Here is a 27,500-nt window from a genome sequence, read left to right on the forward strand (position 1 = left end):
GAAATCACTAAAATCAATCAACCAATCAAAATGAAAATCACCAAAATTTTCAAAAGATTCACAAAATTTAGTATAAATATAGTATTTTGTTGTAGAACATGTATCATCATATCGAACGTGTCTGTCTGCTCCAGGTCTGGAAGGCGAGCGCTGCCTCAGGTCTTCAGACTGCTCTGATGGATTGTGCTGCGCTCGACACTTCTGGTCTAAGATCTGCAAACCGGTTCTGAGAGACGGACAGGTCAGTACAGCTGAGCCAGGCAGCAGAGCTGAGATCTGCCAAGGAAATGAAGTTTAAAGGATCAGTTGGTTGATTCAGTTCCTCTATATAACTCCTCTCTTCCTCCTGTAGCTGTTGGACCCACAGACAGTATTGTCTGTAGCTGTTGGACCCACAGACAGTATTGTCTGTAGCTGTTGGACCCACAGACAGTATTGTCTGTAGCTGTTGGACCCACAGACAGTGTTGTCTGTAGCTGTTGGATCCACAGACAGTCTTGTCTCCAGTCAGCTGTCAGTTGAAGCTCCGCTGCCTCTTGCTGCAACGAGTCCAAACTGTTTGTCAGAATATTCCAGAGAAGTCGTTTACGGACGATCCGGAGAGCGACCGACGTGTCGTTTTCACAAACGGCTTTTCTGAGAGGCAAGAGTTTCAACTGACAGCTGACTGGAGACAATACTGTCTGTGGGTCCGACAACTACAGACAATACTGTCTGTGGGTCCAAGAGCTACAGGAGGAAGAGAGGAGTTATATAGAGGAACTGAATCTATGAACTGATCCTTTCATTTCATTTTTCTAGAGAAGATGACATCTCAGGTCTGCACATTTCATTTTTGAATATTTCAAACATTCTTCCATCTCCACTTCACAGTCTCTCAGGTGAGGAAAGTATTTCCTGGCCCATTGGTAATGTGGCTGGTAAATAAAGTTGAGTCTTCTCTGTTCCTGGCTGCAGGTTTGTACGAAGCGCAGGAAGAAGGGAGCGCTTGGTTTGGAGATCTTCCAGCGCTGCGACTGCGGGGCGGGGCTTGCCTGCCGGACGCAGAGCGGGGCGGAGCCACACCGGCTGAACAAGGCCGCCAGGAGCCTGCACACCTGCCAGCAGCACTGACACACACACTCACACACACACACACACACACACACACAGGCTGGACAGTGGAGTTACCGTTTTCATTTTCAAAGCTTCAGAAACCGAAACAGATTTGATTTCTGAGCGTCGACACAGAACTGAGGAGGAGACGCTTGTTTCTACTTGGACATGAAAACCAACGGAAACTAATTTACCAGGTTTCTCCAGTAAAGGATTCTGGTCCAGCAGCAGGAACTGGACTGGACATTTCCACCTGTTGGTCTCATGAAAAGGTTAGCTAACGCTTCAGTTTAGCAGCTGAAACAGTTAGCTTCAGGTTAGCTTCAGGTTAGCTTCAGGTTAGCTTCAGGTTAACTTCAGGTTAACTTCAGGTTAGCTTCAGGTTAACTTCAGGTTAGCTTCAGGTTAGCTTCAGGTTAACTTCAGGTTAGCTTCAGGTTAGCTTCAGGTTAGCTTCAGGTTAGCTTCAGGTTTTGCTCACAGTTCAGTAAAGGAAAACTTGTTGTTATGAGTTGGGAGTTGAACTATCCGCCCCCCCGCCGCCCGACCTCCGACCTCCACAGCTGCGCATCGATAGAAAAAAACACAACCAGGTTTTTCAGAAGCATTGACTTTTTTGAGTAATATTTTTATTGAGTTTTCAAAATATAAGTGTTGACTTTTAACAGACACTTGAACAGGACAATCTGCTGTATGTACAGTCCAAACGACCAACACCACAGCGCCCCCCTGTGGCCATGTTGCACCTCTCACCATTCACTCTGATAGAAGTGGGGATGCAGAATGGTTGCAGCAGTGACCCACAGCGGAGGAGAGATGGGCTTGTTTCTGTGTGGAACTGAATGAATCTGAGTTAATTACAGTAAATTACTGTACTGTACATAGTAGCCAGAGCCGCCAACACACACACTGTGTTCAGGTCGACGTGCGGGCGCCATTTTGCTTCCCAAACTGACGCTGCGTTCACGTCATATCAGAAGAAATGAAAGGACAGTTTGACGTCTCGTTGCTGCAGCTTGGAAGCGTTCAGGTGTTTAACTTGTTTTAAAGCCCACATTCAAAATAACTTTTATTTATAAATTTAAAATCAGCCATAAACAAACTGCAGCAGATATAACTCGCTTTATGGAAGTAGAGTTGATGTGTTACTGTGAATATAACTGATCATTTTGACTTTTATTATCTTGGACTGCCGTGTTTTCCATCTGTCTGGACTCACTCCTGTAATCTGTGACGCTAAATGCGAGAAATCAGAGCCAAATGTCAACTGTCCTACCTGTAATCGCCACCAGGAGGCGACGTCAGCGTTTTATCCCAGTCAACAGATCGGATTTACAGTAAATCCGGTGTGACATGAACACGGCGTACGGCTTTAGTTTAAATCTACACTCTGCTTTGTACCAAACTGGAAGATGGCACTTAAGTCTTTTGTTTTTGGTTTCTGGCTGTTGAAGGAGTCGAGCTCTGCTTTTATTTCAACATCTCTGTAAATATTTCAGATTTCATACATTCAGCTATAAATGTCTATATTTTGTGTCTACTTTTTTCTATTATTTTCTGTTGGAAATAAACAGTAGAATGAAACTCACCGATCTTTATTTTGTATCCAGGATCAGCTGTTTCAGAGGCACAGGGACAGAACACTGTTTACTGGTTCTATATGAAACCTGAAAATGGTTCTTTAGGCTTCTACCATGGCAGAGGCCTTTATGGTTCTCTATAGCACCATGCTCATATGTTTCTACACAGGATCTTAAAGGATCAGGCTGGTGTTTTTAATGCATTTCTTATCGTCAACAAATCCTATGAAAATAACAAAATCAGCAATGATTTTGTTTTGCCAACAAGTCTGGTCCATGTAGCCGGCGCCCAGTGCAGCCTCATGTCCCAGCAGCCATAGAACTGCATTGTATTAAAAAACTATTATATTTACTATATATTTCATCATCACGATGCACTGGGCCGGACGACTTTTTCCTCAAACAACTTAATAAGCCCGAACGTAAACACGTTTTCCATCTCAGGAAAGTAGTTCCGTTGCAGAGAAAATAGTCCCCGGCGTAATGTAAACCGTTAAAATGTAAACTATGTCTCTGTGAGCTGTATTTAAAGGTTTTTAGCTTACAATTGGAGCCAATGACTTCCGGGTTGAAGGCTAAAAAGGGAACGTGAGAAGTCAGAAAGTAACGGGAGGAGAGCAAACGCATTGTTGATTTTGTTATTTTCATCAGGATTTGTTGACGGTAAGAAATGCATTAAAAAACACCGGCGTTATACTTTAATGGTTCTACAGAAACATATGAAATTAACATTTAAGAATGTCTGAAATGTTCCAAACCAGCAAAATGAAAAGAACCTTTTAAGAACCACATTGGGTTCTTTTATCTGATTTGCAGGTTTTGATTGGGGGAAATGTAAACTAGATGTGGACAGAAGTAAATGACACCAAAATCACCTCTGTGTCTCTGGTCGCTCAGTCTGGTGCGCATGCTAACGCTCCTGCAGCAGCCTATGCTAACTAAGCGCAGGCGATTAGCATGATGCTAAAAGTGAGAAAATGAGAACTCGTAGCAGCTCTAATAATAAATAATGAAGTAATGAATTGTATTTATATAGCACACTTTAAAATACAACGAAATCTCAAGGTGCTTCACAGAAAGATTAAATGTACCATTATAGTACAACGTTAAAACTGATCGATAACACAAAAAAAGGGTTGAATAAAATTAGAGACTAAAATTAGAGACCCGAGTTTAAAGAGACAGGAAGGCAGACAGGAACAGGTGAGTCTGAAGATTTGATTTAAAAACAGCGAGTGGGTCTGAGGCTGACGGTTCACTTTAATGACGTGTTTAAACCTGCCAGGCTGCTTTACAGGACTGGTAAAATAAGACATAAAACTTAACAAAAGAAAACACTTTCAACGGCAGAAGATTTCTCTGAACTTGTTTTGAAGTTAGCCAGACAGCTAAAGTTTCTTGCTGATATGATGAAGACTGAGATGTAGTTTCCAGAAGTTATGAGTCTACAGACCAGAGAATAACAACCAACACCAACTCTGGATTATTAAAAGGTTTATCTTCATACTTTGGATGATGCTAGTCGCCTACGATCACCGAACACACTGTATGCTAAAGCGTTAGCATGCTAAACCCGACGCAGCCCACTGAGCAGCAGCTGTGTCTCTGCTTCAGCTCTCACAGCCCCGGCTGTTTTAGACCAAACAGTAAATACATTATTACATATTTAAAGAATACATAAACAGCTGTAAATATCAAAAATATGCAGCAAAGAAGTCCATATGTACAAGATTGTGTAAAAGTGAAAGTTTGTCTTCTGGTGTCGAACTTTGGCATCAACAGCTGTAACGATTTAAAATTGCTCGGCAACATTAATTATCATATTTATCATTATCATTATTATTAATTATTAAAAATGACAGCTTTAATGAAGTAAGGTTAGTATCATGGGTTTATAAGGGATTTATTCATGGGTTGATTCACAGAGACTCTAGTAATTAAGGGATTTTTCATGTCCTTTGTGCAGGTTTACAGGTTATTAATGAGTTATTAATGGAAAGTTCCTGTCTGCCTGAATTTTACATTAAATTAAAAAGTAAGCAGTCAAGATTAAGGGGAGTTTAAGGAGGTTTTGATGAGATCTCCTCCATTAATAACTCCCTTAACTCAGTTTAAGGGGATGTTGCATGAATTGAGAGGTGAATTAATGTAAATGTAAGGTTATTTTAAGGGATTACTGGTTCGTAGAGCCAGGAGACGCAGTGTAAGACGTAGACGTTACTAAACTTTCACTTTTAAACTCTAAAGTGAAAGTTTCGTATTCGTCTTACATCGTGTCTTCTGGTGTCGCTTCAGGCTCAGCAGCTGTAACCATGTAAAGTTGCTCAGTGGGAATCTGCAGACACTGAGAAGACTTAGAGTCCTCCTGCTGATCTGAGATCTGTATGAAGCCAGTCGAGGTTTTTCTTCTGACTTCTGATGTTTTTGCTTTGCGATCGGCGGGTCGAGACGTCGGCGTCAACAAGGAGCCGCTCACACTCAGACCTGCCAACATGAAACCAGCTTCAGTGTTTCAGTAATGAGCCATGAGAGTCTGACTGATGATCTGATGGAGGAACAAGACGAGGCACAAATATCCTCTTTAGTATCTGTGTAAACCCAACCAGCACCACACACACACACACACACACACACACACACATAAACCATAACACACACATTAAGACACACCCATAAGACACACACAAAACACATACATAAACACAAGCAGGCACTTAACCCCCACGCCTCCCAAACACACACACACACACACTCACACACACACACATACACACACACACACACACACACAGGAGCTGACAGCCTGACAGTCAGCAGCTCTGTGGTCAGTTTGCCAGTGTAACAGGAAACCAGCCAAAACCAGAACCACACTGTGTGTGTGTTTTATTTAATCAAGCAAGCTACTCAAGATCAAATTCTGAAGTGTGTGTGTGTGTGTGTGTGTGTGGGTGGGTGTGTGTTTTGGAATGTGCCGGGTCTTCAGGTTTAGCCCGTCGTGTCCAGAAACAGATTCATAAATCTGTTTTATAAACCAGCAGAACCACTGAATACACACACACACACACACACACACACACACACACACACACACACCCTCGCTGACCTCTTATCAGACATCTTTCTGTCTGTGCAGCAGTTTGCATCAGATCATTAACAGCAGAAACCTGAAGTCTCTCTGCAGTTTGTCTCTAATTTGACGTTTTCGTTTTTCAGACAAAGCCGCAGCAGAGAGTTAAAAACCCTTTTGAAGGAGAATGTAGAAAATGAAAACTTGAAACTTGAAACTGATCATTTCTATTTACAATAAGAAAAGAGAGGGAAATCCATGGAGTGGCTGCAGAAAGCGGGAGGCCTGCTCACCGTAGTTCAGTTTATATAATATATACTGAAAATCTGTAGCATCTGTCCAGTGGTTTGGTGTCCAAATTACACATAAAAGAGGACAATGATCAGGTTTTAGGGTACAACAGTTTTCAGCGTTGTGAGCATTACTGTCTTTGTCACTGATACCACTAGCTTGCAGCTAACGAGCTAGCTTGCAGCTAACGAGCTAGCTTGCAGCTAGTAGTCCCAGTGTGTTTCATGGAGGAAAACAACAAAGCTAACATGCCATGTTATGACGTGTCGATATGGAAACCTTCACCCCGCTTTCAGACAAGTGCCAAGTGTTAAAACAGTAAACCTCAATAAGTCCAGGTGTTCCTGTAATTAAAATTAACAAATATATAGACAGATAAATATGACACAGAGGGTCGATACAGAGCCACAGCTCCGCTGCTATTGGTCCAGAATCAACCTGTCAATCACTGGACAGACCACCTGTCAATCACTGGACAGACCACCTGTCAATCACTGGACAGACCACCTGTCAATCACTGGGAAAACAACTATGTGTTTTATCTGTTATATCTGATAATGTCAGTTATGTTGAAAATCTCCATAAGGACACACATTAGAAGAAGTGAAATTAGCTGCTGAGACCAAAACCTCTGGTGGAGAAAATGTCTTGACTTTATATTTTATCAGAAGTTGGTTGTGGTCCGTTGGAGGTTTGGAGTCTTTCTGGAGCCGGACTCTAGCGGACTTTGGAGTAATCGTCGCCTGCTGACACTTCCTTCCTGGCTTCAACATTCAGCGGAGGTTTTGACCGCTTGGTTGGAACGAGCTAGACAGCAAAACAGAAGTCCGTTGTGTCCAATAAGAGAACAAGGCAACAGTAAACATGTCGTCCCGCACGAATGATGCAGCCGATCAGTAACAAGTGTCCCGCTTAGTGCAGACGTGACATATATTCAGTTTTCAGACAGAGATAACTCATGTACTTATGTGCAGATGTGAATGTTTGCATTACCAGTTTTCCGCCTCATCAGAATCAGCAGCCGGAGGAAACCTGAGGACAGAAAGCGGTTCGTCTTCGGATCCTAAAACCTGAACCTGGTTGTTGTGAACGGTCGGCTCGGCAGGTTCGGACTCATCGCTAATTAATTTGACGAATTATTCTCCGCCTTCGCAGTGATGCTGGAGTTTAAACCGCAGAGAAAACAACGTGAACTGCAGCTCTGAACACCACAGGAGACATTTACTACAAGAGTCTGTTCAGCGGCGCTTTTATTTTGGAAACAATCAGCATTCCTCACATTCCCTCCCACGCTGCTGAACTGTGTGTGTGTGTGTGTGTGTGTGTGTGTTAGCTGTTTTTACCTGAGCTTCCTTCACCTGCAGAGGGGCACTCAGTGTGTCAACACCACACACACACACACACACACACACACACACACACACACACTTCACCTGTCACCTGTATAATAACTGGGGTTTAGTCTGAGTTGTTTTCCTAGACAGTCGACTTCATCCTTCAGTCTCACAACTGCAGGTTCACTACGTGTCTGACTTCTGTTTTCCTCTCCTGAACTACATTATACTACTAAAACTACATTAAACCAGACTAAACTAAACTACAACTACACTAAACCAGACTAAACTAAACTACAAGTACACTAAACCAAACTATACTAAACTAAACTACAACTACACTAAACCAGACTAAACTAAACTACAAGTACACTAAACTAAACTATACTAAACTAAACTACAACTACACTAAACCAGACTAAACTAAACTACAACTACACTAAACCAAACTAAACTAAACTAAACTAAACTACAAGTACACTAAACTAAACTATACTAAACTAAACTACAAGTACACTAAACCAGACTAAACTAAACTACAACTACACTAAACCAAACTAAACTAAACTAAACTAAACTACAAGTACACTAAACCAAACTAAACTAAACTAAACTAAACTTCAACTACACTAAACCAGACTAAACTAAACTACAACTACACTAAACCGAACTAAACTAAACTACAAGTACACTAAACCAAACTAAACCAGACTAAACTAAACTACAAGTACACTAAACCAGACTAAACTAAACTACAAGTACACTAAACCAAACTAAACCAGACTAAACTAAACTACAACTACACTAAACCAAACTAAACTAAACTACAAGTACACTAAACCAAACTAAACCAGACTAAACTAAACTACAAGTACACTAAACCAGACTAAACTAAACTACAACTACACTAAACCAAACTAAACTAAACTAAACTAAACTAAACTACAAGTACACTAAACCAAACTAAACTAAACTAAACTTCAACTACACTAAACCAGACTAAACTAAACTACAACTACACTAAACCAAACTAAACTAAACTACAAGTACACTAAACCACACTAAACTAAACTACAACTACACTAAACCAGACTAAACTAAACTACAACTACACTAAACCAAACTAAACTAAACTAAACTAAACTAAACTAAACTAAACTACACTAAACCAGACTAAACTAAACTACAACTACACTAAACTAAACTACAACTACACTAAACCACACTAAACTAAACTACACTAAACCAGACTAAACTAAACTACAACTACACTAAACCAGACTAAACTAAACTACAACTACACTAAACCAGACTAAACTAAACTACAACTACACTAAACTAAACTACAAGTACACTAAACCAGACTAAACTAAACTACAACTAAACTAAACTAAACTACAAGTACACTAAACCAGACTAAACTAAACTAAACTAAACTACAACTACACTAAACCAGACTAAATTAAACTGGACTACAACTCAGCTAAACTACATTAAAATTGTGAGATTTGGGATTTTAAGATGTGAGCTGTTTAGAATCTGCAGTCTGTTAATCTACAGTTAACATCTGTTTTATCTGTGTTGTGTTCGTGTCCTGACCAAGAGGCCGAAACCTCTCAGGAAACCAATCAGGAAGTCCAGCAGCAGGTCCTCTACGGTCCGCTAGAGTCCGGCTCCAGAAAGACTCCAAACCTCCGACTCCATGAAGCCAACTTCTGATAAAATATAAAGTCAAGACATTTTCTCCACCAGAGGTTTTGGTCTCAGCAGCTAATTTCACTTCTTCTGATGTGTGTCCTTATGGAGATTTTCAAAATAACTGACATTATCAGATATAACAGATAAAACACAGGGTTGTTTTCCTAGTGATTGACAGGTGGTCTGTCCAGTGATTGACAGGTGGTCTGTCCAGTGATTGACAGGTTGATTCTGGACCAATAGCAGCGGAGCTGTGGCTCTGTGTCGACCCTCGGCTTCTCTCTGGCTGCTCCGCCTCCAAAACATGTCAACATGATGGAGATCCTAAACCAGATCTTTAGACTTCAAAACCCTTCAGAGACCTGTGGTGAAGAACTCACTGCTGCACCTGGTTTACAGTCTCTGGTTCTAAACTAGACTAAACTAAACCAAATTAAACCAGACCACAACTAAACTAGACTAAACTAAACTAAATTAAACCAGACCACAACTAAACTAGACTAAACTAAACTAAATTAAACCAGACCACAACTAAACTAGACTAAACTAAACTAAATTAAACCAGACCACAACTAAACTAGACTAAACTAAACTAAATTTATAACAAAACTAATCTAAACTAATCTAAACTAAACTAAACTAATCTAAACTAAACTAAACTAAACTAATCTAAACTAATCTAAACTAAACTAAACTAAACTAATCTAAACTAAACTAAACTAATCTAAACTAAACTAAACTAAACTAAACTAAACTAATCTAAACTAATCTAAACTAAACTAAACTAAACTAATCTAAACTAAACTAAACTAAACTAAACTAAACTAAACTAATCTAAACTAATCTAAACTAAACTAAACTAATCTAAACTAAACTAAACTAATCTAATCTAAACTAAACTAAACTAAACTAATCTAAACTAAACTAAACTAAACTAAACTAATCTAAACTAATCTAAACTAAACTAAACTAATCTAAACTAAACTAAACTAAACTAATCTAAACTAATCTAAACTAAACTAAACTAAACTAAACTAATCTAAACTAATCTAAACTAAACTAAACTAATCTAAACTAAACTAAACTAAACTAAACTAATCTAAACTAATCTAAACTAAACTAAACTAAACTAATCTAAACTAAACTAAACTAAACTAAACTAAACTAATCTAAACTAAACTAAACTAAACTAAACTAATCTAAACTAAACTAAACTAATCTAAACTAAACTAATCTAAACTAAACTAAACTAAACTAATCTAAACTAATCTAAACTAAACTAATCTAAACTAAACTAAACTAAACTAAACTAAACTAAACTAAAGTTGTCAGTAATCTAATCTAACCCGACCAGACTGAAGCTGAAGTGTTTTTGTGGTTTGGTCTCTGAATATTCAGACTCTCCTCAGACAGGATACACACACACACACACACACACACACACACACACACACACACACACACACACACACACACACAAAAAACATACCAACACACACACACACACACATACTGTGAAAAACACACACAGCATACATACATATACATATAGTAAAGCGCACAGAGAAAATAAAATAAAATACACACACACACACGATGGACCTGCTATACTTGTGAGGACGTTCCACTGATGGATCAGCCGGTCTGTATCTCAGACCGCCGAGCTGATCAGCCGATCGGTTATTGATGATATTTGGCGTCTCATCGCTCCGCTCTGCGCTGACCGGCGAGGGGGCGGAGCCACAGCGCCTGGTTACTTAATGAATCTCATGTTTACTGCCGGCTTGTTGTACTACACCTATGAGGACTCTGACCTCGCAAGTAGGTTTCAACTTGGTAAACACACACACACACACACACACACACACCCCTACACACACACACACACACACACACACACACACACACACCTGTCTGCGACAACACCAGCGTCATTTCCATGTCAGCGGCTCCACAGAAAACACAGCAGCCGCAGAAAAACACTCATTTATGATGTAAGAAGAGCCAAGGTATGTAGCCAGGAGCAACACACACACACACACACACACACACACACACACACTGTCAACAAGCTCTACTTCACACAAACACACCATTCAAACACCGTCGGCCTCGCTTACCTCTGTCTGTCTGTCTGGTTTGGTCACAAACACAAACCTGCAACTACTGGATCTGCCATGTAGTCTAGTGTGTGTGTGTGTGTGTGTGTGAGAGAGAGAGAGAGAGAGACATTAGGACAGTGACTGGCCTGAGAGAATTTGCAAAACATTCTCACACACACTCACACACACACACACACACACACACACACACAGAGTTGTTCTCGGTTGAATAAGCAGTTTGAAGCAGAGTGTATTTAGTGTTTCTCTCTGTCTTTGATGTTCAGTAATGTACACCCTGCCTTTAACACACACACACACACACACACACACACACACACACACACACACACACACACACACACATACACACACACACACACACACACACACACACACACTCAGCTCAGATTAAGTCTCTTCTTGTCAGAAACAGTTAAATTGTATAATTTTGTTCTTCATGTTGTCATATTTTCTCATTTGTTCTATATTGAATTTATCTTGATATTTTAATAAATTTCATTCATTGTCATCCTGCATGTTTCATTTTTTTTGGTTTATTTTCATTTTCTTTGTCTCAGTTTGTTCTGCTTATTATTTTTCACAACCTGCCGCTCTTCATATCTGCTCATTTTATTTAATTTCATTTTCAGCTAGCTCGTTTTTTTCCATTCACTTCTCCCTTCTAATGTCAGTCAGCAGCCTGTGGATTCTTTATCATTAAATGACATTAAATTAAAACTCGGCACATTTCTCTTCGCTCCTCCAGCTGTGTCTCCAGATCGATGATGTCACTATGAAGCGGCGGGGAAAGGGATCATGGGAAACGGAGGCAAAAGCCGCTGGACAGTTGGGACTCGCAGAACTGAGAACCTGACAGACTGCAGGTTCTGCTCGGGTCTCTGAGTCTTTAAAGGTTCTGCTGCGCTCTGCTCTGCTCTCTACTCTTCCTCTCCTGTTCACCCGTCTCACCTGCCGGGTGATGGATGGTTGCTATGACAACCGGTCACACCTGGACGACCTCACAACAGATTCAGTTTCTCTTCTTCCGACAGTTTTTCCTCTTTTCATCTCTCCGGTCGTTTCCTCCAGACAGACAGCTGACCTCTGACCTCTGACAGACAGCTGACCTCTGACCTCTGACCTCCTGTTGGTTTCTGGTGAAGTTGGAACCGAAGTTGATTCTGCTGCTGAGAGTCTGTGGGTAAGTATGAATATGTAGGTATACTGTAGGAATATTTATATATTTTTCTTTTTTTTCTATATTTCTAGTTTATTATTATTATTCTTACTCACCTAATTTTTTTTATCTTTATTTCCTTTTTAATGTCATTTTACTTGGCAAATGATGTATTTCTTGTGTTTTGTGTAAAGTTATAAAGTTTCCCTCGTCTTGGATCAGATGGAAAGTGATGAGTATTTATGTGACAGAAGAAGACCGAAGCAGAGAAACAGACTTTGTGTTTTCAAGTGGGAAATCTCAACTGTAAATTAACTCAGACTTGTTGTCAGTTTGTCTGTTGGTTGTCTGTTATTCATCCTGAATGCCTGAATGGAGTTTACAGTGAACAGATCCTGCTGAATGTTTGCTGACATCTGCTGGAAATATCTCAGACTTACAGATCATTTGTCACATAATGTATAACAGCAGAGTATTCCTGATTCACCTTATCTTTAAATATAAACTCTACTGTCACTCTGGTACCTTGTGTTCTTGTGTTACTCAAAACTGTGCAACTTAAGTTCATTTACTAAGGATTTTATTTTGAAAAATTTGACACTGGACTGACAAACTAATACTGTGGAAGAACATTTTGGGGAGAAAATAAAAAGTGTATTTTCATTTACTACAGTTTTTTTATTATTATTCATTTGTTATATTCCTTCAGTATTTTGTATTACTGAAGAAAACTTTGCAACCTATATTCATCACTGAAGCTTTTATTTTGAAAGCCAGGACCGTACGCTAGTCTCTTGATAAGGCTTTTATTTTGGATAATAACTACCGGAAGCCATATTGTTTATTTTTCGCGGGCTTGACACTGGTTTATATTTCTGGCTTTGTAAAACTACTGTAACTTTTTTTTTTTTTTTTTTTTAAGTGCTGCATTTATAACAATTATTATTATTATTATTATTATTATTATTATTATTGTTATATGAGATGATTTTGTACTGTCTTTGATTCCTGTATTAAAACTCGGGGAATAGTTTTGATCGGCCACCGAAGCGCTGATGGACAGACACAGTCAGAGAGGTCAAAGGTCACAGAACCCGGAAGATCAACAAAGCAAACAGAGCCGGTGTTGGTCCACTTACTAACTGGTCTACCTCAGACCGCTGAAATGACCAAAGTTTTCTCCAAAAACCGTCTCCTGGCCGCGGCCCTCGGTCTGGTTCTGACCCGGATGGCTTACTGCTCGGTGTCCGCAACGGGAATCCCGGCTGTCGCCAAATACTTCGGGACCAAGGCTCGGTACGAGGAGCTGAACCCGCGGCTGCTGCGGGACATTTTGTCCGTCAACAGATCCGTGCTGAACCCCCCGCCGGCGGCCCGCTGCACCCCGATCCACCTGACCGCCGTGATCCGACACGGCAGCAGGTTCCCGACCGTTAAAAACATCCGGAGGATCCAGAAGCTGCACGAGCTGGTGGTGAGGGAGGCGGCGGGCTCCGAGGACTGGCTGCGGGAGATCAAGAGCAGCTGGGACATGTGGTACACCGAAGACATGGACGGTGAGGACACACTGCGGTGTTCCTGCGGGGCTTCAAGTGTCTGTGAGCCGCGGTGAGCTGACAGAGAGCTGACGGCGCGGTGTGCTGCGTTTTTAGCCCCGAGACGTTCCATTCTCTCGCGTTGAGAGAACGTCACGCCAAACTCCATTCAAAAATCTGGAAATGTAATGTTTCCTTGGTTGTAGGAAAACGAACACATCGGGTAGAACATAACTCTAGACCTGTTATGAATTATTTGGGTCTTCTGGAAAAATCGGCATACAAATGAACTACCAAGCAGCACTTTATTTCAGTAAAATTGGTTCACACTGTTTGCTATGGTCTTTCTATGGTGTATTTTGCTGGGAGAAAACTTTGGGAATAACAGGTGAACCAATTCTAGTTCTGTTCTGTTCTGTTCTGTTGGATCTGTTGCTGTGGAAAGCCAAAGATGAGCAGAGATATTTGGCAGTATGACCAGCTGAAGTGTCCCCCCCTCCTCCCCCCCTGCAGGTCAGCTGGTGGAGAAGGGCCGGTTCGACCTCAGGAACCTGGCGAAGCGTCTGTCCGTCTTGTTTCCGTCTCTTCTGTCGCAGGAGAACCTGCAGCAGCGCAGGATCCGCTTCCTCACCAGCTCCAAGCACCGCTGCGTCTCCAGCATCGAGGCCTTCCAGCAGGGGCTGCAGGAGCAGTGGGGGGGGCCAGGTGAGGGGGGGCAGGAGCAGTGGGGGGGGCCAGGTGAGGGGGGGGGGGGGGGGGGCTGGAGCAGTGGGGGGGCCAGGTGAGGGGGGGAGGGGGGGGGCAGGAGCAGTGGGGGGTAGAATAATTTGATATCTAGACCCGCTCTGCTATCTCTCTCTCTCTCTCTCTCTCTCTCTCTCTCCTCCTACATGTTTCACCATCAGTCAACAAGTACAGGCAAGTTCTCTGGAGGTTGTTGAAAGGCATTGTGGGAAACGTAGTAAATCACTAACTGCAGTAGAAGTAGACGAGGCAGGTTGAGGGAAAGTGAGTTCACCAAAAAAATAAATTGGATGTTCAATACCAGAGTCACCAAATATGTATAAATATAAATATGTCTCTCTCTCTCTCTCTCTCTCTCTCTCTCTCCCTCTCTCTCTCTCTCTCTCCCTCTCTCTCTCCCCCCAGACGTTCAGTACCAGCAGGAAGTGAATGACGAGCTGATGCGTTTCTTCGAGCATTGCCGTGGTTACGTGGATGGCGTGGAGAAGAACCGCACGGCGCTGCTGGAGGTGGAGAAGTTCAAAGGAGGAGAGGAGATGGAGGGAGTGAGGAGGAGGATGGGCGAGCGACTGGGCCTTCCTCACCACCGCATCACACCGGGTCAGTGTCTCTCTCTCTCTCTCTGTCTCTCTCTCTGTCTCTCTCTCTGTCTCTTTAACTCCTGAATGTATTGAACATCACAGATTGATGAACAGTCAACAAAGCATCAAAAAGCAGAAAAAATATTTATGTAATGTCCCCCCCCCTCTCTCCCTCCCTCTCTCTCTCTCTCTCTCTCCCCCCCCTCCCTCTCTCTCTCTCTCTCTCCCTCTCTCTCTCTCTCTCTCTCTCTCTCTCTCTCTCTCTCTCTCTCTCTCTCTCTCTCTCTCTCCCTCCCTCTCTCTCCCTCTCTCTCTCTCTCTCTCTCTCTCTCTGTAGATCTGGTTGAAGCAGCGTTCTTCTTGTGTTCCTATGAGTTTTCTATCAGATCTCTTCATTCTCCCTGGTGCTTCCTGTTTGATGAGGATGATGCCAAAGTACGTACAGCAAACTTTCTGCAAAACAGTCTTTGGTATGAAAGAATGTAGAAAAATGACGGGGCAGCATAATGTATCCAAAATGTGTATATATAGCATTTTGGATTGAAACCCTTCACACACATATATACTGTATATATCAGTGAATCTCTCTCTCTCTCTCTCTCTCTCTCTCTCTCTCTCTCTCCAGGTTTTGGAGTATAAGTCGGACCTGAAGCAGTACTGGAAGCGAGGTCATGGTCATGCGATCAGCAGCAGGTCCAGCTGTCCTCTGTTCCACCACATCTTCAACACCCTGGAGGAGGCGGGGCGCTCCCACAGGTCTGTTTTAAAACACCGCTCACTATCTGTGTTTTAAAACACTATTCACTATCTGTGTTTTAAAACACCGCTTACTATCTGTGTTTTAAAACACCGCTTACTATCTGTGTTTTAAAACACCGCTCACTATCTGTGTTTTAAAACACCGCTCACTATCTGTGTTTTAAAACACTATTCACTATCTGTGTTTTAAAACACCGCTTACTATCTGTGTTTTAAAACACCGCTTACTATCTGTGTTTTAAAACACCGCTCACTATCTGTGTTTTAAAACACCGCTCACTATCTGTGTTTTAAAACACTATTCACTATCTGTGTTTTAAAACACCGCTTACTATCTGTGTTTTAAAACACTATTCACTATCTGTGTTTTGAAACACTATTCACTATCTGTGTTTTAAAACACCGCTTACTATCTGTGTTTTAAAACACTATTCACTATCTGTGTTTTAAAACACTATTCACTATCTGTGTTTTAAAACACTATTCACTATCTGTGTTTTAAAACACCGCTCACTATCTGTGTTTTAAAACACCGCTCACTATCTGTGTTTTAAAACACTATTCACTATCTGTGTTTTAAAACACCGCTCACTATCTGTGTTTTAAGACACCAGATTTGAAAGATAATGCAACACAGGTAAGGTAATGAAAGAAATGGCCACAAGATTAAAGATTTTTCTAAACAAGTATGTTTTAAAAAGCGATTTAAAAGAAGACAGAGTCAGCTGGTCAGACAGTTTCAGGTTTCTCCACATCTTGTATCTTGAGATTCTCTCATTAGTTTACAGTCATTCTACCAAGGCAGCGCTGTTAAAGGACCAGGCTGGTGTTTTTAATGCATTTCTCACCATCAACAAATCCTATGAAAAAAACAAAATCAGCGATGACTTTGTTTTGCCAACAAGTCTGGTCCATGCAGCGGTGCCCAGTGCAGCCTCATGTCCCAGCATCCAGAGAACTGCATTGTATTAAAAACTATTAAAACCCGTCCCAGAGCCATGCTGCTGCTCTGCAGCATATTTCATCATCACGATGCACCGGGCCGGACGACTTTTTCCTCAAACGACTTAATAAGCCGACCGTAAACACGTTTTCCATCTCGGGAAAGTAGTTCCGTAGCACAGAAAATAGTCCCCGGCGTAATGAAGAATTTGTTCCCATTTGAATTTGATTTGGTAATAACTACAACAGTCTGACTTTTCATGGTAACAGTTAGAGATTTTTAAAATGTAAACTATGTCTTTGTGAGCTGTATTTAAAGGTTTTTAGCTTACAATTGGAGACAATGACTTCCGGGTTGATGGATAAAAACGGAACGTGGGAAGTCAGAAAGTAACGGGAGGAGAGCAAACGCTTTGTTGATGTTGTTATTTTCATAGGATTTGTTGACGGTAAGAAATGCATAAAAAACAGCAGCCTGATCCTTTAAAGCAGAGTTATACTTGTGCGTCAGAGCTGCAGTGTGAGTATCTGTAGTTCTGCTGGTGATTCTGGTCACAGAGCAGAGAAACAGCTTTGCTAACAGAAGTAACAACAGAAGAAGTCGTAGTGAAACTCAAGTTCACCTGGTGCGTTTATGATCGGGAGATGAGCTTTTGATGTTAAAACGCTCCACAGAGCAGCGTCAACAACAGGAAGCGAGCGTGTGACCGCGTGTGTTCTCGGGTCAGGTGATTCGAGCGTTGCCGTGGTTACGTGTGTGACCGTGTGTGTTCTCAGGTCAGGTGAGCCTCTCTCTGAGTCGGCCTCCATCCAGCTGGGTCACGCCGAGACGCTCCTCCCCCTGCTCAGCCTGCTGGGACTCTACAAGGACCCCGCCCCCCCCACCGCCCTCAACTACCACACACAGCACGGTGCGGGGGCGTGTGTGTGTGTGTGTGTGTGTGTGTGTGTGTGTGTGTGTGTGTGGTAACCTTAATCAGTCCAAATGTGTTGAAACCCTGAATCAAGGTGGATGAAGCGAAATCAGACTTGTAGTTTTCTAACTGTTCATCCAACATGGCTGAAACGCTCTCAGACTACATTAATGCTGCTGGACTGATATTGGTTCTTCACGGCCGATACTGATTTTTTTTAGTTGAAAAAATGCACAAAAATTCCACTTTCCTCCAGAGTTTTCTTCTCATCAGGATGGAAAAGCCTCTGAAACATTTAGAGCATCATGGGAAACTAAAACTCTCCACTGACTCCAGGATGATACTAATACAACATATTCATCCAAACTGATAAAATGTCTCATTAGAATCAGTTCAGGTTCAGCTCTTCCCATAGTCAACCAGTGTGTATGGATCAATTCTACAATCAATATGTAATCAATCAAACCTCAGATCATCAGATCAGACTGGAGCAGATCAGTTTAACAGGACAGTATCGCTCCAGATATCGGTCTGTGGTAGGAAGCAGGTTGATACAGTACTACCACAGTATTATTGTGTACTAATACTACTACTAATACTATATACTAATAAGTATGTCTACTAATACTACTGTGTCTACTAATACTAATACTGTTATGTCTAATAATACTAATACTACTATGTTTAATAATGCTAATAATACTATGTCTAATAATACTAATACTACTTCTAATAATACTAATACTACTATGTTTAATAATACTAATAATACTATGTCTAATAATACTAATACTACTTCTAATAATACTAATACTACTGTGTCTACTAATACTAACACTACTATGTCTAATAATACTACTATGTCTAATAATACTAATACTACTATGTCTAATAATACTAATACTACTATGTCTAATAATACTAATACTACTATGTCTAATAATACCAATACTACTATGTCTAATACTACCTCTACACTGTGGAGTACTGCTGTTGTAATTGAACTGTGTTTTTTTGTTTTCCAGGCAGAAGTTTCCGGAGCGGCCGGATCGTCCCGTACGCCGCCAACCTGCTGTTCGTCCTGTACGACTGCCGGCGGGGTCCCAGGCTGCAGCTGCTGCTCAACGAGGCGCCGCTGCGGTTCCCGGGCCTGGAGGAGGACGCTCCGCCGTACGAGGCGGTCCGGGACGCGTACCGCCACCTGCTGCAGGGCTGCGACTTCCACAGCGAGTGTGAGGTGAAGCCCGGCCGCCGGACCAACACCGAACTCTGAACACAATCTGATTACAGTGTTCAGATTACAGTGTTCAGATTACAGTGTTCAGATTACAGTGTTCAGATGACAGGATTCAGATTACAGTGTTCAGATTACAGTGTTCAGATTACAGGATTCAGATTACAATGATCAGATTGCAGGATTCAGATTACAATGATCAGATTGCAGGATTCAGATTACAATGATCAGATTACAGGATTCAGATTACAATGATCAGATTACAGGATTCAGATGACAGGATTCAGATTACAATGATCAGATTACAGGATTCAGATTACAATGATCAGATTGCAGGATTCATATTACAGTAATCCGATTTCACAAAAAAGGTTACTGTAATCAGATCTCCTCACTGAAAACAACACAGATACTCCACACCTTCCTAAAACAGATTATAGTATTCAGATTACACTAATTACAATAATCAGACTACAATTTTTTTATTTTATTTTATTTTTTTTTATTTTGCAAATGGTTAACAGTACAAAGAAGTCAAAGACAAAAACAAAACAAACTCATACAAAACACACAAAACAAAACATGAACATCACTGATTGTAAGTATGATGAGTAAATCTGGTGGTTGGGCAGACGCTAATTAACTTGTTCTGAGAGTTGTTTTTTATAATCAGATTACAATAATCAGATCACCCAAGAAAAGGTTCCTCTAGTCAGATCTCACAGATACTCTTATGCATTTGTGGCACATAGAACCTGTTTTTCTCACATGGTGGAAAACATTTTATCTCAATAATTTTGTCCGCTGACCCCAAACTAAGGAAGTGAGCTGCACCGGTCAGTGAAGGTAACGGATCGGATCAATACTCTGTATCGGACCGTACTTACATCGTCGTACTCGTGATCGGTATCGGCGTCGATGAAGTGGCATCAGGGCATCTCTAGCTCATTAGTCATGGTGTGTTAAAGAGGCGGCAAGTGATCTGTGAACTCTACTGACCTCTACTGGAGACGGGTGGGAACTGCAGCAACACTGACACAACACTGACACAACACTGACAACACTGACACAACACTGACACAACACTGACACAACACTGACAACACTGACACAACACTGACACAACACTGACAACACTGACACAACACTGACAACACTGACACAACACTGACACAACACTGACACAACACTGACAACACTGACACAACACTGACACAACACTGACACAACTGATCTGCTAGTCTCTGGACAGAATAGTGGCAGTTAAAGCGAGGCTTGGGTACAAACTGTAATATCGCGATGCTGTCCTGACAAAATATCGCGATATACGATATTATCACTGGTGAGTTTTTATTTGTGGGGTGTGTGTTCTCCTCTCCTCTGCAGGGTCCATGTTGAAACGATTCTCTTCAGGGTCAAACAGCTTTATATTTATGATTCTTAATTTATTCTGTGATTTTTCTGATGAGTTCAGCATTCCTCGGGTTTCTCCTTTCTGTCAGCTGCACATATTTTAATTTGTATTGATGGGATTCTGCTTCATGTGATGCTGAACAGCAGAGACAGACTCAAACTCACGGTGTGTGTGTGTGTGTGTGTGTGTGTGTGTGTCCAGCTGTGCCTTCTTCACTGAAGCCTTGTTTTCAGGCTCTGGGACTTACTGCAAAGATTTAAAAAAATTTTATTGTCTTTTCTTTTCTTTGGTTTGATTCTTCTTTGTGTCTTCAGAGTGATTCTTGTGGTGTTCATGCTGCGTTCAGGTCCTCTGGGAGTTACTGTAATTACCAGCTTCCGAGTCGTTCATTAAAGTGAATGCATTACTTAACAGTTAATGAACACTCTCAGTTTAAATTTAAAATCAGTGTTTTCGTTTCTTTTGCTCCTCTGAGTCTTTCAGAAGAAGGAAGCTTGTCGGTTAACAGTAAAGAGAAGGTTGAGGTTTCCAGTAAATGCAACACTGAACGTTTCCTCCCACATGACCTGAACGCAGCATCAGCTTCAACATCAGTGTGCCTGAATCAAAATGGCCGCTCCGCTCTGCTGTGCTCATGACCGGCAGCATCCTCTGAGCAGGAGCAGCTTTGGTCTTGTTGGAAAGTTTGAGCAGCATCTGAGGTTTTATTGGAAGCTTTAATAAATATTTTTCAGGGTTGAAACAGAGTCTGGAGTCTTCATCCTTCATCCTGCTGTCTTTATTTCACAATTATGTAAAGGAAGATTTGTTGTTTAAATATAAAGGAAAACACCAAACTTCTGACCAGATGACTCTGCTGATGAAATCCTTAAAACACAGAAATCTAATAGAAGTTTCTATCTGAAGTTCAGTGATGAGTTGAGAACAAAATAAATTTAATATTTGGTAGATTTTAATTTCACCAGAATCCAAACAAAGCACATCGGCCGATGTCGCAAAAAAAAAAAAAACTCCAAAAACAAAACACAGACGAGGTTCAGGTCAAAATATCAGACTTAAAACAAAACAACAGCAATATTAACCATCATCTATACATATTCACATCCAGGTCAATACAAAAAAGTGAAAACATCTTTAATCGTCATCCGGTCGGTTCCTCGTGCTGCTGCCGAGACGAGTTCAGGAGAAAAACCTTCACCTTCACTTTATGATAATGAACCTGACTGTATGAAATATGATTTTATAAAGCAGCTGACTCATGCTGATGTTTCAGCGTCTGTGTGGCACAAATCTGTGGAGATGTAAATGTGATTTAAACCTTTAAAAGGGAACGGAAGGCCAAGAATCCTTTTATATCTCTAAATGTCAAAAATAAATAGCAACTGATCATTTCATAATTTGTCAAAATGTAATAAAACCAGTAGTTATTACTTCATAAGGGGGATTACACTTTTAACTGATAATGACTAATAATGTAATAACTTCACATCCTCAGTTAAAAATGTTCTACTTGTTTATATAAAGTAATAATGTTTTTTCGTTAACAGGTTTTATTTTATTTTTTTCCAACCCATTGAGAAACATTTTATTACATTTTGACAAGTTGATGACATCATCCGGCGGTTCTGACATCATCAGCTGCTTCAGGCCTCAGCAGGCAGCAGCTGCACTGTAAGAAAATCAAAACTCAGCAAGTGATTTTCTGTTGAATTCGTCTTAGAGACGTTTTCCCAGATGAAATCCCTGCTGGGCTTCAGCTCAGTCAGAAAGCACACAGCTACAAAACAAAGAACACTTCATGGAGAAGATTCATCTTTACATCTTTTTCTTTCTCTCCCCTCTGGTCCAGTTTCTCCCCTCTGGTCCAGTTTCTCCCCTCTGGTCCAGTTTCTCCTGGTTTTCCTGCGGTCTGATCAAACCTCAGACTGTTAAATCTCTTTCAGTTCAGCCATTTTAGAGAGTCTGGATTCTCTTTCTGGTTCAAATCATCTTCAGGTTTGACATTAAATTTCTCAAAAAGTTCAGCTCAAGGCTCTACAGTGCGGCCGCACGCTCCCAAATCTGAATTTATTCTACTTAGGAAAGTGAAGAAGACGCACAGCTGTAAGTTGAGAGTCAAAGTCGTGATGCCTTCAGGTTCACAGAATGGGCTCCGAATTTCCCTCGTGTGCTGCTAAAAAAAAAAGTTTCAGTTTTTGCTGTAAAACTTTCCCAAACATCCCTGTACTTTGTGTTTTATGGATTGAGTTTGACATTTCCACTAAAGCAGAGCTGGGACTCAGCAGGCTCCAAACTGACCGGCTGCTTCTGTCTGACCGGGAGGCAAAGCAGGAATTTGGATGACTGATTTCCAACAGCTGATTTTAAACCCTTAACTTTCCCTCTCACACTAAACACACCGGCCCGCAGGAGGACCTGTCTGCAGGAGGACCGGTCTGCAGGAGGACCTGTCTGCAGGAGGACCTGTCTGCAGGAGGACCAGCCCGCAGGAGGACCTGTCTGCAGGAGGACCTGTCTGCAGGAGGACCGACCCGCAGGAGGACCGACCCGCAGGAGGACCTGTCTGCAGGAGGACCTGTCTGCAGGAGGACCAGCCCGCAGGAGGACCGGCCCGCAGGAGGACCTGTCTGCAGGAGGACCTGACTGCAGGAGGACCAGCCCGCAGGAGGACCGGCCCGCAGGAGGACCTGTCTGCAGGAGGACCTGTCTGCAGGAGGACCTGTCTGCAGGAGGACCTGACTGCAGGAGGACCAGCCCGCAGGAGGACCGGCCCGCAGGAGGACCTGTCTGCAGGAGGACCTGTCTGCAGGAGGACCGACCCGCAGGAGGACCTGTCTGCAGGAGGACCTGTCTGCAGGAGGACCTGTCTGCAGGAGGACCGACCCGCAGGAGGACCTGTCTGCAGGAGGACCTGTCTGCAGGAGGACCTGTCTGCAGGAGGACCGACCCGCAGGAGGACCGACCCGCAGGAGGACCTGTCTGCAGGAGGACCGACCCGCAGGAGGACCTGTCTGCAGGAGGACCGACCCGCAGGAGGACCTGTCTGCAGGAGGACCGGCCCGCAGGAGGACCGGCCCGCAGGATCAGGGTCTGAACAACATGCAGCACTGAACTTCATCTTATTTACACAGCAGACGAACTGCAGCGCCAAGTTTCCCAGAAGCCTCAGCTCCAACTTCATCTCTGTTGTGTTTCACAGCAGTGAGACGCTGGACTGAGTCGCAGGTAAAACTAAAATCTGAAGTTATTTAGTTTTCCTGAACCACAGCTGGTCTGGGAACTGTCAGATTAGATTAGATTTCTGCTGTTTCCTCAGTGCAGGAGAACATGAAGTGGAGCTGAGATGATCTGCAGGGACTCAGCTGCTGCCGGGCTGTAAGAACAAAACAAAACAACAAAACCTTCTTCCTCGTTCCAGTTGTCCTCCTGACTCAGACCGATATTTACTCCTCAAGTAAAGGCAACGATACACCAAGCAACTTTTAGAGCAACTGTGATGGGCGGCATTGCTCTAGGAGTTGCCTCAGCTCTGTTGCTTTAATCCCACAGAAGCATCTTGTTGCTGAAAAGCTCTGAGTCAGACTGAGCAGCGTCAGTTCAGCTGCAGCTGAGTCAGCAGAAAGTTGGAAATCACATTTCAGATTCCTTGTTGCTCTACTGATGTGATTTAGTTTCAAAATGGAGGAGAAGTTGATTCAAAGCTTCAGTTATCTACAACTTTAATTAGAAAGACGAAGGAAGAAACGACTCAGAAACAAAGATGGAGAACAGCTGATCCATCGTTAGCTGATGGAGTTTCTGCCTGATCAGCTGTTCCAGCCGGCTGGAGACTCGCTGATGATAGAATGTTCTGGAAGTCAAACCAGAGCAGAGAAGTGACATGATCTGCCTGTTAAAACTTTGTATCTGCAGATGGGAGGCTCTGGCCCCGCCCACCGCCCTCTGGCCCCGCCCACCGCCCCCTCTGGCCCCGCCCACAAGTTGCTGTCAGTCTTGATGCGGGGTGTTAGGACCCAGAATCACAACGTTTACGACTGACAGACTCTGCCGTTCTGCTGGACTCTCTTAGCAGTCACTGTGTTGCCTGTTGCTAGGCAACATGGCCGCCACAGGAAACAGAAGCAGCGTGAACAGGAGCAGTAAAGTCTCCATGAAACACCGTCTTTACTTCCTGATTGTGATGTATTTCCTGTTGAAACAGGAAGTTGGGGGCAGGACATAACGCAGGGAGGGATCAATCAACAGTCTAGACCAATGGGAGATCAGTCAGGGAGAGAAAGGCAGTTTGATTGGATGGGAGGGGCGGAGGGGCGGGGCTGTATTGGTTGGACTTTTTTATTTCCGCCTCCTGGTACACTGTGATGTCATCATTAAAGGAAGTGATGGCAGTTCGTTTCATGGAGACTTTCATAAAAAAAAACAAAAAAAACAAGTGGCACAAAGTTCAACAGATTTACAGCTGACTGCTAGAAATATGTAAACGGAAATATATACAGAAACCTGATGAGCCAAAATAACTGATACACACCAGACTGAGGTGTGTGTGTGTGTGTGTGTGTGTGTGTGTGTGTGTGTGTGTGTGTGTGTGTGAACGTGGACGCATAGCAATGTGTGTGTGAGTTTACTGCATGTGTGTGTCCGCCTGTGCATGCATCTGTATCTGTTTGTACAAGTGCATTCAAGTGTGTGTGTGTGTGTGTGTGTGTGTGTGTGTGTGAGTGTGTGTGAGAGAGAGCCTCAGTCCAGTGCAGCGTGCATCAGGACGCTCTGTCCTCCTGCTGTTTTGGACTTCTTCATCTTACTGATGGCTTTCTGCAGATCAGACTGATGGATCGGACGAATAAAATCCTCTGAAGGACTGAGAGAGAGAGAGACAGAGAGAGAGAGAAAGAGAGAGACAGAGAGAGAGAGAGAGAGACAGAGAGACAGAGAGAGAGAGAGAGAGAGAGAGAGAGAGACAGAGAGAGAGAGAGAGAGACAGAGAGACAGAGAGAGAGAGAGACAGAGAGACAGAGAGAGAGAGAGAGAGAGAGAGAGAGAGATTACATCATTCAGTGTCTTGTCTTGCTTCCACATTCAGTTAAAACAGATTGACTAGTTTTCAGGTTCAGTTTCTCTTTACTGAAAGCTCGTTGTTGCAGCAGCTGTGTGGATATGCTGTTGTTTTATTCACCAAGTTCCTCGGGAGCTGCCATAGATGAGCATTTCTGATGTACATCGTATGCAGGTTGACCTCCAAGACTCCCACGACCAAACTGGATAAAGGTAGCTGTCTACTAGCTATCTCACTGCTTAACACTGATGTTAAGAGAGTCTCACCCTGCACATTTCTGATGAATGACTGCTATATGCCGACATAATCACGCTGTGGTTTTATTTTCACCAGTAGACCGGTATCAGGGCAGCAGCCTGTCGGGTCTGTGAGGGAAAACCAGAAGCCACCCGGCTGGAGAGCAGGGACTCTGTTCACTTTCAGCTCCAGTTCAGGGATCTGATATTAACCAGATAAATATAATATGAATAGCAGCGGGCTAATCAGGATCATGACTGATACTGATTTCACCAGTCAGCCTGTCTCTGTTTGATACTGGTGAAAATAAAACCACAGCGTGATTATGTCACATGGCTTATATAGCAATAATAATAAATAATAATAATACATTAGACTTGTATAGCGCTTTTCTAGGTACTCAAAGACGCTTCACATACAGGGAAAATCATTTAATAGGTACATTTATAATAATAAAAATAAAAGACAAGAATAAAAGTAGGTAGGTAAAAACTAGAGGAATCATGAGATGGAGGGAAGGGAGAGAGAGGGAAGGAGGTGAACAGGGGAAAGCGAGCTTGAAGAGGTGAGTTTTGAGGACCTGTTTGAAGGCTGGCGGGGTGTTAGCCTGTCGGATGTGGGTGGGGGGGGCGTTCCAGAGGGAGGGTGCAGCAGCTGAACAGGCCCCGTCACCCCAGGGCCGGAGCTTGGTCAGTCATTCATCAGACACGTGCTGGGTGAGACTCTCTTAACATCAGTGGTAAGCAGTGAGCTGGATAGCTAGCAGCTAGCTAGTAGACAGCTAGCCTCATAGTGGCAGATGTATGAAGAGGCGTACAGCTCATCTATGGCAGCTCCCGAGGAACTTGGTGAATAAAACAACAACATATCCACACAGCTGCTGCAACAACGAGCTTTCAGTAAAGAGAAACTGAACCTGAAAACTAGTCAATCTGTTAGAGACAGACAGGCAGACAGACAGACAGACAGGCAGACAGACAGACAGACAGGCAGACAGACAGACAGGCAGACAGACAGACAGACAGGCAGACAGACAGACAGACAGACAGGCAGACAGACAGACAGACAGACAGGTAGACAGACAGACAGACAGGCAGACAGACAGACAGACAGACATGCAGACAGACAGACAGACAGACAGACAGGTAGACAGACAGGTAGACAGACAGACAGACAGGTAGACAGACAGGTAGACAGACAGACAGACAGGTAGACAGACAGGTAGACAGACAGACAGACAGACAGACAGACAGGTACCTGTCGTTGGTCTGTGTGTGGACGAAGTCTCGGACGCAGAGCAGCGCGGCGTCACGACACATCTCTCTGAGGTCACTTCCTGAGAAACCGTCCGTCTCCTTGGCGATGTCGCCGAGGTCGACTAACAGATCCACCTGACAGACAGACAGACAGACAGACAGACAGGCGTCACCTTCCAATTAACCGATCAACGATCAATCAACCGATCATCAATAAGGTGTACAGAGACAGAGCTGAACTCACACTCTCATCCTCCAGGATCAGTTTGAGGATCTGCTCTCTCTGCCGCTGACTCTGCAGGAGAAGAAGAAAATAATAATGGTTACTGTGTGTGTGTGTGTGTGTGTGTCAGTCTGTGTGTGTGTGTGTGTGTGTGTGAGCGTACAGGCTGGTTTATGTGGAACCTGGTTGGCATTCTCCTCAGAATAGCAGAGTCCAGATCCTGAGGACGATTAGTGGCTCCCATTATGATAACCTGAGAGAGAG

General features: G+C 42.8%; 3 protein-coding genes across 3 annotated transcripts in view; 2 read left to right on the forward strand and 1 right to left on the reverse strand.

The window, feature by feature from the left end:
- dkk1b (dickkopf WNT signaling pathway inhibitor 1b) overlaps positions 1-1,113 on the forward strand; it is a 2,621-nt gene extending 1,508 nt beyond the window's left edge. The window contains exons 5-6 of the mRNA XM_071913888.2: positions 135-241; positions 958-1,113. Of these exons, the coding sequence (XP_071769989.1) occupies positions 135-241; positions 958-1,113 (263 nt within the window). The remainder of the gene's footprint in view (positions 1-134; positions 242-957) is intronic.
- A 12,382-nt stretch (positions 1,114-13,495) lies between these two features.
- On the forward strand, positions 13,496-19,278 carry minpp1b (multiple inositol-polyphosphate phosphatase 1b). The gene is made up of 7 exons (XM_071914099.2): positions 13,496-13,900; positions 14,393-14,584; positions 15,029-15,223; positions 15,542-15,639; positions 15,830-15,960; positions 17,683-17,816; positions 18,845-19,278. Exons 1-7 carry the CDS (start codon positions 13,510-13,512, stop codon positions 19,090-19,092), a joined length of 1,389 nt encoding a protein of 462 aa, XP_071770200.2. The 5' UTR covers positions 13,496-13,509; the 3' UTR covers positions 19,093-19,278.
- Positions 19,279-24,443: 5,165 nt separating this feature from the next.
- Positions 24,444-27,500, reverse strand: part of atad1b (ATPase family AAA domain containing 1b) — a 6,721-nt gene continuing 3,664 nt past the window's right edge. The window contains 4 exon segments of the mRNA XM_078290853.1: positions 24,444-25,325; positions 27,015-27,148; positions 27,258-27,308; positions 27,400-27,489. Of these exon segments, the coding sequence (XP_078146979.1) occupies positions 25,205-25,325; positions 27,015-27,148; positions 27,258-27,308; positions 27,400-27,489 (396 nt within the window). The 3' untranslated portion in view covers positions 24,444-25,204.

Source organism: Centroberyx gerrardi, chromosome 20 (genome assembly GCF_048128805.1).
Source record: "Centroberyx gerrardi isolate f3 chromosome 20, fCenGer3.hap1.cur.20231027, whole genome shotgun sequence".
NCBI classification, from domain to species: Eukaryota; Metazoa; Chordata; class Actinopteri; order Beryciformes; family Berycidae; genus Centroberyx; species Centroberyx gerrardi.